The 12,155-nt window shown below is 44.1% G+C and overlaps 1 protein-coding gene across 1 annotated transcript in view; it reads right to left on the bottom strand.

Annotated features, from left to right (window-relative positions):
- LOC140203607 (serine/threonine-protein phosphatase 2A 65 kDa regulatory subunit A beta isoform-like) overlaps window positions 1–9,531 on the bottom strand; it is a 56,340-nt gene extending 46,809 nt beyond the window's left edge. The window contains exons 1-4 of the mRNA XM_072269655.1: window positions 9,471–9,531; window positions 6,418–6,575; window positions 515–605; window positions 323–423 (exon numbers count right to left, since the gene is read on the bottom strand). Coding sequence (XP_072125756.1) covers window positions 323–423; window positions 515–605; window positions 6,418–6,575; window positions 9,471–9,531 — 411 coding nt within the window. The remainder of the gene's footprint in view (window positions 1–322; window positions 424–514; window positions 606–6,417; window positions 6,576–9,470) is intronic.
- Window positions 9,532–12,155: the final 2,624 nt, after the last annotated feature.

Below are 12,155 nucleotides of genomic sequence, written 5' to 3'. Positions count from 1 at the left end.
AAAGAGATATGACAGAAGGAGACAAGATTACGAGGGGTTTAGATAGGGTAAATGCAAGCAGTCATTGTCCACTGAGGTTGGATGAGACTGCAGCTAGAGGTCATGGGTTAAGGGTGAAAGGCGAAATGTTTAAGGGGAACATGTGCTGAACTTTTCTATGACTCATTATAAAGTCACTTACTTTATCATTGCCTGTGGAACCCTGCTGCTTTGAGAATCATCTTCTGGAAATTAACCTTTATTAAGACAGTAATACCACTTCAATGGCATTAACCGCGTGTCTGTCTTGTGCAGTGCTTTGTAAATGTACGACCGCTCTTACCAGCAAACAGTGAACATACTCCGGTCCGCCAACGAGCACCGTGAAGCTCCCTAGTTGCTCCGCTAATGCCAGCAGTGCCTCGTCTTCATCGAAAATGGTGTCTGCATCTAGACGAGAAATCAGTGGCAAGGTGACTCTGAGAGGCGATTGTTCAAACCGAAGCAGCCCAACCACACGCAGCTTTGTACCTACCAGTCAGAAGTGGGAGCAGCTCATTCCGGGTATGCTCTACCCCCAAGGCCAAGGCAATTGTGGACAGTTGCTTTATGTTGTTCAACCGTGACTGGGGAAAGGAAAGAAATGAAATTGATCAATGCCATCCAACCCTGAACAGAATTCTGGAAAAAAAAAGATATTACTGGCCACTCCACTGGGCACCGCACAACATTATTCTCGTCAGCACAAGTCCCGAGCCCAGTCATTAAATGGTTTCTCTTTCTACAGATGCCGAGCCTCTGCTTTGGTCATCCATTTCCATGAATACAGGACCATAATTCACTGAAAGTGGTGCCATGGGTAGATATGGTCATGAAGAAAGCTTCTGGCACCTTGGGCTTCATAAATCAAGGTAAGTTTGGATGTTATGTTGAAATTCTATAAGACAGTAGTAAGACCTAATTTGGAGTGTCATGTGCACTTTCAGCTGCCTACCCACAGGAAAGATGTCAGTAAAGTTGAAAGAGTACAGAGAAGGTTTAGAAGGATGGTGCCAGGACTGGAGGACCTAAGTTATGAGGGAAGATTGAATAGGTTAGGCCCTTATTGCTTGGAACATAGAAGATTGAGAGGAGATTTGACAGAGGTATGAAGGATCTAGGGTAAATGCAAGCAGATTTTTGCCACTTTGGTTGGGTGGGACTACAACCAGAGGCCATGGTTTAAGAGTGAAAGGTGAGAGGTTTAAGGGGAACATGAGGGGGGAATTTCTTCACTCAGAAGGTGGTGAGAGTGTGGAATGAGCTACATACTTTTCAAAAACTTGTGAACGTCAGAAGCAATATAGCAATGCAAAGGGCCTTAAGAATAAGTTGAGGGTGATATGAAGGATCTTCCAGCAATGGAACAGAAACAAAAAGAATAAAGCTAGATCAAGTCCTTTGAATAACCATATACTTAATTTCCTCAACAGTTTTCCAAATTAAACAATGAATATTGTGGATAGCAAATTGATTTTGGAGTAGTATATACAGACAACTTTCTTATTGCCCTAATCAAAGACTGGCAGGACAGTCAAGGTAAGAAGGTATAACAATAATCTTACCTCTAGTTTTTTACTGAGTCTGGCCTCCTGTGCCTTCAATCTCTCCTCCTGATACTTTTCATGCACTTCCTTCAATTTGTCTACACTAGATCTCTTGGCAGATGCTGTCCCTGTTAGGGATGCAATCAAATCAAAGTTATAATAGGTAGTAGCTTCCAATTCAACCAATTCTTTATCATTCAAAATATACACCTCAGCAGGGAGAAATCAACTAACAATTTTACTTAGTTTCTATTCATTTATCGCTACCTGAAGCTTAAGTTTCCAATTAAAATCTATCTGATTCAACGCAGTAATAGCTGCCAGAATTAATTGGAAACTCTCACATACCATTTTGTTTTGTTTATCACACATGTACTGACAGCCCCAGTCTTAGAACACATACCAACTAACACATGTAGGGTTCTTGGTAATGTTAACTGCTAAGGCTAATGAAATGGCGTCTCTGTAATGCTAACTGCTGATGTAATAGTTTCTCTGTAGCTGCGATATTTGGGTTTTAACTACAGATAACAGGGAACTAACCAAATGAGAGACACATTATTCTATCTTGTTTGTCTGGGAACCGAGCTTTTGTGGTTTTTCGGTCGAGGTGAGTGAGGAGGTAGAACGAGTGCGGGGAGTGCTCGGTGATCACCGGACGGAGTCTACGGGAATTCAAGGGTCCAGCGGTTGGCAACGTTTCGGCGGAGGTCATTGAGGAGGAACACCGGAGGCGTGAGCTCCAAAGATTTTTGTGCACAAACTGTTAACTTTAACAAGAGTGGCGTCTTTGTCTTTTATATTTGGTTTCTCTACTAACCACACAACAAAATAAGGGTTATAAAGGCCATGTGTCAGTTTGCCATCACCGTGAAGGCCGACGAAAAGGAAAGGGCGGATTGAGCAGTGGATCATTTGGGGGCTTCTGATGATGCCCTACCTCCAGTTTACTGTAACCTGACTGCTCTGAAGAGCAAGCAGCTGCCGGAATTGAGTTCTGGAGGAGTGGCAGCTGCTCAGTGAGGTGATCCGGGCACTGGCACTATCTGGTATGTATTTGGAAAGGGGGATATGGCGCAGGCGGAGAAGACAAAACCAGCTTCAGTACCTCCATTACTGAGAGAATAGCCTCGTTTGAAGTTAAAGAACCAAATTTTATACCGGTCATGTCAGCCCCGGACCGACCTCGGCCTTGCCAGCTGGTTCTGCCTGAGAAGTATCGGAGCATTGCGTTGAGTTCACTTCATGATGATCCTGGACATTTGGGGGTGGACAAGACCTATGGTTTTTCTGGCCCTGAATGAAGTTGGAGGTTGAAGAGTACTGCAAGTCGTGCATTCGCTGCATACGCTGGAAGACACTGCCTGTGCAGGCAGCTCCTCTGTCATACCTGCAGAGTGCAGGGCTCCTGGACCTGGTGTGTATGGATTTCCTGTCTATAGAACCCGATGCCAGCAACACGGACCACTACACTGGATATGCTCAGGCTTTTCCTATCAAGGACCAGAAGGCGACTACGGTGGCAAAAGTGTTATGGGAGAAGTATTTCATGCATTATGGCCTTCTCCAGGCGGATACATAGCGACCAGGGATGGGACTTCGAGAGTAGACTCATCTACGAGTTACTGGGCATGCTGGGAGTTGAGAAATTGAGGACCATGCCCTATCACCTGCAGGGCAATCCCCAGCCTGAGAGGTTTAAGCTTGGGACCCTGGAGATTAGCAAGGAGAGCAGGTGGAGTTAACATATCGGGCATCTGGTTCACTGTACCCGAAATGAAGCTACTGCGTGCACGCCATATGCAGGAAGCCAAGGCGTTACTAGTGAAGGCTTGAAACATGGATTGTCCCATATAACTGCTGAAAAGGCATGTTTAATTGGGGCCCATGCAACTGTCCGAGGCTTCACCTTTAGTTTGGAGAAAGTGGGAGAAACCTAAGTCAAACTTGAGAGTAAGAACTAGTTCTACCAGGTGAGGAAAGATGGTGATGAAGGGGAACTGATGAGGTCTGTTGTCTAGAAAGAAGCAGAACATTAAGGACTTCCTGGAAGGGGATGAAAATGTATAAACACTAAACCCATAGTGAAAATAAAGTGATCTGGGCCAAGTAACTGAAAGTGATTGAAGTGATGGAGAGATTGCAGACCAGATAATGTTCTAAGTGTCGGTTGCCAGAAAAACATTGGCAAGAACTGGAGGAAGAACACTTCCTACTTCTTTTTAAAATTAGGACTACATTATCTGTTACATTGATAAAACCAGACAGGTTTCCGGTTACCATTGCATCTCTATTGGTAGAGTAATCCTTCAATACCGTACCATATGAATAGCCTGGATTGTGGGAGCCCAGGTCGGTCTTACAAGAGATAATGTTAAGCCTGGAAAATTGTAGCTATGGAGGAAAGATTGGATAAGCTTGGGTTGTTTTCTAGTCTTGAGATGTATAAAATTGGGAGGATCAAATGGCAGAAATGAGAAGGGCTTATTTCCTGAACAGGGGGTTAAAAAAAAACTGAGGTCCATCGTAACTGCTAGTAGTATTAAAAGTATTTTCACTCAGAGGATGGTAGAGGGATCTGAAATACTTCCCCTCATATTTAAAAAGTAAATGAATATCTGAAGCGCTGTGATCAACTGGGCTACAGAGCCTGAGGTAGGACGTGGAATTAGAATGGGTAGCTCTTTTCTTGACCATCACAGATGCAATTCCCAACATATTTATTTTTATGGTTCTATGAGCTTGGCTTAGGAAATAGGCAGGTAGGTTTTATTTTTAGAAACACAATTTAGTTGTTCAACTAATTTTTAAAAGTGTTTATACTTGTAAACTTTCAACTTAAAAAACTTTCTTTTATCAAGTGTTTTTGGAATGTGTCATCTCAGGTGTTTACAGAGAGAACATTTTGAGATGCAGACGTACCCTTTTTAACAAAGCAACTCAATGACACATTAGATCCTTCACCCTCAGGAAGCGATTTCCAGCTCTTTTCAGATTCAGCCCTGAAAACAAAAAGTAGAAAACTAATTTTGAGCTTAAGAGCTTGGCAGATAAATATCATATTGTCTTTGGAATTTTGCAGTGACGAAGGATCGCAGATCGACATTGCAGACTGCTTTTCTTTTCACAAATTCTGCCTGATTCCGTGCGTGTTACAGCAAGCCACTCACAACATTTCTGAGCCAAATCCCACAGACTCAGGAGCACAGCAAATATCATAGATTATCATTAAACTGCAGAATAGAATGAATTATGTCACTGGATGGAACAATCAGCTCTTGAAAGAAAACCTGCTAGAAATTTAGTAAACTTTTTGAAAACAGAAATCAAAATATCACAGATGCTGGAAATGTAAAGAGAATGACAAAATATTCAGCAGGTGAAGCAGTGTCTAAAAAGAGAGAAACAAAATTACTGAAATAATATTTCAAAAGTCACTGTCATTGTTTCATGCTCCACCTCCTCAGTAGAAAATACTGTACTACTCTTTAAAGAAGTCTGCTAAATAAATGAACAACAGTCACGTGCAACCTAATTTAAAAATAAGTACTTTCAATAGGGGAGAAGGCATCCCATTATGTTTAACTTATAAAACAGTCATACTACCAATATTCTGAGAAGTCCTTTTCCAACTAAGGCTGTATTGCCCAGTGACATTACCTTTGTAGAGAAAGTGGTTTAGCCTTGGGCTTCTCAGCAGCAATGGAGGAAGGGGTTTTGATTTGTGGTTTGGTGGAACTGGACACTTTGCTTAGTTTTGCTGGAGTCCTTTTAATCGATTCGTCACAGGACTGGTAATACAAGAGAAAGAAAACGGTGAAATGTTCAAAGGTTCATTTTATTGTCAAAGTATGCACGTACAACTCTGATACTTGTCTTCTCCAGATAGCCCTGAAATACAGAAAGACCATGAGAGTTGATGAAAGAAAAGACACCAACTCTCCCCACCATCAGTACGACAAAGAAAAGAAACAATAACAATCCCCGACCCCCTCGCCTGCAAAACAGACCAGTGACAGTAACATCGAAACCCCCAACCCCACCTTACACACAAAATATTTACAGCTCACCCACCCACCAACCAGCCACAATTAACAAAACACCAAAACCTGAAGGAAACCAATATGAAGTACAGTCCAAAATTCACATATGTCTCAGGATATTGGAAACAGCTTTCCATCGGCATACGAAGACAGTGGCTGCAAACTCAACAAATCAGCAAAAGCATTTTCAACTTAATCAATCCAATTTTAGTTGGTAAATTAATCAAGGCTGACAACTGAAAATATTCAGAGGATGGCAAATCAATTTGGCTAAATGCTGTAAAAAATAAATTGTAAAGACTGCAACAATCCAGATTTCCCCAAACTTTCAGAAAGCATTGCCTCCTGCTGCTTTAACATAGCAGATACAAAGCAGGAGAATAGCAGCAACTGGGGAAAGACAACCGAACGCACTATTGAATGCTGCATACTTTTCAAAGACTTTTGAAAGTCAGAAGCAATATAGCAATGCAAAGGGCCTTAAGAATGAGTTGAGGGTGATATAAAGGATTTTCCAGCAATGGAACAGAAACAAAAAGAATAAAGGTAGATCAAGTCCTTTGAATAATCATGCACTTAATTTCCTCAAACACCAGGAAATCTGCAGATGCTAGGATTTCAAGCAACACACATAAACATTCACCAGCAACTTTGATGTGTGTTACTGAATTTCCTCAACAATTTTCCAAATTAAAAAATGAATATTGTGGATAGCAAATTGATTTTGGGGTAGTATATACATACAACGTTCTTATTGCCCTAATCAAAGACTGGCAGGGCAGTCAAGGTGAGTACGACGACAATCTTACCCTTAGTTCGTTAATGAGACTGACCTCCTGTGCCTTCAATCTCTCCTTCCGAAGCTTCTGCCCTTTCTTCAATTTGTTTACAATAGGTTTATGTTTCCTCAGATCATCTTTAGGTGCATGAATCCTGCCCTCGATATCACTCTGCTCAGATGCTTTCTCTGTTCAGGATGCAATCAAATCAAAGTTATAATAGGTAATAGCTTCCAATTCAACCAATTATTTATCATTCAAAATACATACCTCAGCGGGGTGAAATCAACTAACAATTTTACTCAGTTTCTATTCATTTATTGCTACTTGAAGCTTAAATTTCGAATTAAAATCCACCTGATTCAATGCATTAATAGCTGCCAGAATTAAATGGAAACTCTCACATACGATTTTGTTATGTTTATCACACATGTCCTGAGATCCCCAGTGGCAGGAAATGCATTTTGATTTTGACACTGTCCTCCTGGTACCATTCTCCCGTAAATATAATCAAAAGCTGTCACTGTACAGTGCAATCAGATCCATAACTCACTAAATGCACTCTTAAAGCTCAGAATACTACTAACACACAGCTGAGCAAGGCAATAGACTCTTAAATGTCTTCTTAATTGGCCCAGTAAGCCAATAGATGAAGGGCAAACAGGGAAGGAAAGAAATAACTGATATCCCCCAAAATACCAATTACGCACATAAAGCCCCAACCTCGTCGGACACCGACCGGCCAGAGTCACGGCCTCGTTGGAGACGTGGCTCACACTCTCAACAGCAAATACAGTTGTGGACTCATTGAGATCATAAGCAGGGAAACATCAGGAAACAATTTAAATATAAAATCAGATTTTTAAAAAAATCGAAGCTAATGGTGAGCATTGCATCAATAGGCAGAGAAACACTTGCTGCAAAATAGATTACATGCAACATTTCACTAACCAAAGCTAGAACTCACTGACCACTGCTTTTAAACCTTTTCCTTTGTGTGGTACAAATCTTGCCAGTGTAGTTTTCATGTTGATTTCCAGAGTTCAATTTGATTCGGGCTATTTAATCCCACACCCTGTCAAATACAGCCTCATTAAAGGCAGTCACTCAAATCACCTGTAAATACTGCACTAACTCTGACCCTGGAAAGTCAAAATGGGCATGGGGGAACAGATTACTGAAGAGCAAATGTCCCTTAAGAGCACAGTTGGTGACACCTCCCATTACTTTTATGATTGGACAGTAATTAGCCAGATCGGATATACTCTGTTTTTGGTGGATAGAACGTAACTAGGGACATGTAGTTGCCACTGACAGACCTGTACTGGATATGCTTGGCTTGCTAGGCATTTAGTTCTGAAGTGCAACTTTAAGCACGACACATCGGAGGTTGTCCATTTTCATTATTATTGCTGTTCCTGCTACTCGCTCATTCTTTGATTTGGCTGAAAACTACCATTATAACAGTGAGGACTTTGGGAGGAAGCACAGATGCATCATTCACTCAGTTCTTCGAGTTGAATATAGTTTCACAAAGTTCATTCCAGGCTCTGGTTTAATTGAAGGTGGGGATCTTCACTGGAGAAGTGTCCTCATGTTAGCTAACCTATCACCATCACGACTGTGTGATCCAGGGTGGCAGAACTTTGATCAGATCCATTGGTTGGGGAACTGCTGAACTCTTCATTGAAGATGAGAAAATCTGCAGATATAGGAAATCCAAAGTAATACCCAGAAAATGCTGAAGGAACTCTGCAGGCTAGGCAACAGCTACGGAAGAGAGTTAACAGTCGTGGAACAGTCCATGTTTCGAACCTAAACGGGCATCACTCCACAACCCTTCCTACGCTACAAAGATAACTGCATTGGTCCTGCTTCCAGCACCCATGCTGAGCTCATCAATTTCCTCAACTTTCTCCAATTTCCACACTGCCCTCAACTGGCCCACTTCTGACACCTCTCACCCCTTTCTCGATCCCGTCTCCATCTTTGGAGACAGTTTATCTGCTGATACTCTTTACAAACCCACTGACTCTCACAGCTCTCTGGACAAGACATCTTCCCACCCTATCACTTGCAAAAATGCCATTCCCTGGCCTCAGTTCCTCCATTTCCACTGCATCTGCTCCCAGAATGAAGCTTTTCATTCCAGAACAACTGAGATATCCTCCTTCTTCAAAGAAAAGGGCTTCCTTTCCTCCACTATCAACGTAGCCCTCAACCACATTGCACAAATCACCCTGAACCCTTCCACCTGCCGCCACACGAAGGATAGGGTTCCTCTTGTCCTCACCTATCACCACACAAGCCTCTGCATCCCGCACGTAACTCTCTGCAACTTCTGCTATCTCCAAAGGGAGCCCACCACCAAGCACATCTTTCCGTAGGAATCACTCCTTACACGACTCCCTTGTCCACTCATCCCTCCCCACTGATTTCCCTCCTGGCACTTATCCTTGCAAGCAGAACAAGGGCCACACCTGCCCCTACACCTCCTTCCTCACTACCATTCAGGGCTTCAAACAGCCCTTCCACGCCAGGCGACACTTCACCCGTGAGTCTGTTGGGATCACCTATAGTATCTAGTGTTGCCTCCTATATATTGATCAGACCAGACTGGGAGACATTTGTCAAGCAGCTTCGCTCCATCTGCCACAAAAAGCGGGATTTTCCGGTGGCCAGCCATTCCAACTCTACTTTCCATTCCATTATGTCAGTCCATGGTCTCCTGTCACTGTGAGGCCACCCTCAGGTTGGAGCGGCAAAGAGCTTATTTTTTGTTTGGGTGATCTCCAACCTGATGGCACAAACGTCAATTTCTCAAACTTCCAGTAACTGCCTCCTCCTCCTCTCCATTCGTTTCCCTCTCTCACCTCATCTCCTTACCTGCCCATCACCTCCCACTGGGGCTCCTCCTCCTTCCCTTCTTCAATGGTCCTCTGTCCTCTCCTATCAAATACCCCCTACTCTAACCCTTTACCCCTTTCACCAATCAACTTCCCAGCTCTTTACTTTAACCGCTCCATCTCTCCCAGTATCACCTATCACCTGCCAACTTGTATCTCTTCCTTCCTTTCCCCCACCTTCTTTTTCTGACTCCTTCTTCCTTCCGTTCCAGTCGTGAAGGTTTTCGGCCTGAAACATCGATTGTTTACTCTTTTCCTTTAATGCTGTCTGGCCTGCTGAGTTCCTCCAGCATTGTGTGTGATGCATCTGTTTACTGCATGCTGCTTTTGCCATTTAACAAGCTGATGGTTCTGTGTAGCAGCTCTATTCAGTTCAGATCCACCCAATGCAACTTGTAAAACTTCTTTCTATACTCACCACTGAACTGGCATTGGTCCCTAGCTTGATAGTAATGGTCAAAAGGAGTGATAGACCAGGCCTCGAGATTACAGTTTGCAGCTGAATACAATTCTGCTGATATGGACAATTGCAACCCTTCATGAGCAACTAGATTTGCTGAGACTCTCCCATCAGTACTGAGCTGTAATGTTAGCTGTGCTTACATGGAATTCTGTGAGTACCTACCGAGTATAAATACTGAAAAGCTCACACATAGCTGTCAGAAACTTCATACCTGATTGTGTCATGGATACAGATTCGTCAGACGAGCTGCAGGATCCTTGGCATGACTGTAAACTAGGGCTGGTGTTAGTCTTTCTATCAGCTTCGTTTGATGAAGGGGCACTGTCTTCTGAGGAAGCAGACTGCACAAGGGCAAGAGAATGGAAATAGATTAGTTCCCGAGCTGTTAGTATTTTCTGATTTGATAAAATAAAGATTAGATGGGCAGGAAGCTTGCAAACATTTAACATCCAGCAACTTAAATTCTGTACATCCATCCACTGGATTGCCCCCTCCCTGCCCTTTCAATGCATCCCATTATATCCTTCCATATATTTCACTAACCTGCTGCAACCTATTAGCCCAAACCCTCAAAGTTTAATGTTCATCTCAAACATGTTACCCTTGAAAGAATCACACAAGAAATTCCCAGCCTTTTCTTTGTGCCCAGTGATCTCATTTAGACCCTGCCATAGTCTACTGGCATCCCTTTGGTTAACCTGGGCTTCCAACTCGGCTCGATATTGCCTCTTGGCGCCCCTAATGGCTTTCCGGAGTTCACGCCTGGATTCTGTGTAGCCACTGGTATCCCCGGACCTAAAAGCCGCAGCTCTAGCCTTTAAAAGGGATTTGACCTCATAATTCATCCATGGTTTCCGGTTAGGGAATACCCGGATCGTCTTGTGAGACACACAGTTCTCCGTGCATTTCCAAAGAAGTCTGTGACAGCTGAGGCATACTCATTGAGGTTAGCTGCCGAGTCCTTGAATACCTGGTCCATTTCCGACACCTCCCTCCCCTTTCTAGACCTTTCTGTCTCTATCTCTAGAGACAGCTTATCTACTGATGCCTACTATAAGCCTACAGACTCTCACAGCTATCTGGTCTATTCCTCTTCTCACCCTGTCTCTTGAAAAAATACCATCCCCTTCTCGCAAATCCTCCATCTCCGCCGCATCTGCTTTCAGGATGAGGCTTTTCATTCCAGGACGAAGGAGATGTCCTCCTTTTTTAAAGAAAGGAGCTTCCCTTCCTCCACCATCAACTCTGCTCTCAAACGCATCTCTGCCATTTCACGCACATCTGCTCTCACCCCGTCCTCCCACCACCCCACTAGGGATAGGGTTCCCCTTGTCTTCACCTACCACCCCACCAGCCTCCAGGTCCAACAAATAATTCTCTGTAACTTCCGCCAGCTCCAACGAGATCCCACCACTAAGCACATCTTTCCCTCCCCCTCCGCTTTCCACAGGGATGGCTCCCTACGCGACTCCCTTGTCCATTCGTCCCCACCATCCCACCCCACCGATCTCCCTCCTGGCACTTATCCTTGCAAGCGGAACAAGTGCTACACACGCCCTTACACTTCCTCCCTTACCACCATTCAGGGCCCCAGACAGTCCTTCCAGGTGAGGCGACACTTCACCTGTGAGTCGGCTGGGGTGGTATACTGCGTCTCGTGCTCCCGATGCAGCCTTCTATATATTGGTGAGACCCGACGCAGACTGGGAGATCGTTTCGCTGAACACCTACGCTCTGTCCACCAGAGAAAGCAGGATTTCCCAGTGGCCACACATTTTAATTCCACGTCCCATTCCCATTCCGATATGGCCATGGCCTCCTCTACTGTAAAGATGAAGCCATACTCAGGTTGGAGGAGCAACACCTTATATTCCGACTGGGTAGCCTCCAACCTGATAGCATGAACAGTGACTTCCCTAACTTCCGTTAATGCCCCACCTCCCCCTCGTACCCCATCCATTATTGCCCATCCTCTGGGCTTCCCCCCTCCCCCTTTCTTTCTCCCTAGGCCTCCTGTCCCATGATCCTCTCATATCCCTTTTGCCAATCAGCTGTCCAGCTCTTGGCTCCATCCTTCCCCCTCCTGTCTTCTCCTATCATTTCGGATCTCCCCCTCCCCCTCCCACTTTCAAATCTCTTACTAGCTCTTCCTTCAGTTAGTCCTGACGAAGGGTCTCGGCCCAAAATGTCGACTGCACCTCTTCCTATAGATGCTGCCTGGCCTGCTGCGTACACCAGCAATTTTTATGTGTGTTAATTAATTAGGTGCTGATTGCATCGTCTCTGATCTGGGCCGACATTTACATGCCAGGCAGCACCTAATTAATTAGCTTGTTTATTTTGGCTTTTTTCTGGGTGCGTTCCGGCTATCGCTGCACCACTGCATGCTTCGCGGATCA

Source organism: Mobula birostris, chromosome 10 (assembly GCF_030028105.1).
Source record: "Mobula birostris isolate sMobBir1 chromosome 10, sMobBir1.hap1, whole genome shotgun sequence".
Lineage (NCBI taxonomy): Eukaryota > Metazoa > Chordata > Chondrichthyes > Myliobatiformes > Myliobatidae > Mobula > Mobula birostris.
Note: the sequence above shows the minus strand (reverse complement) of the source record. Positions and strands in the feature narration are given on the sequence as shown.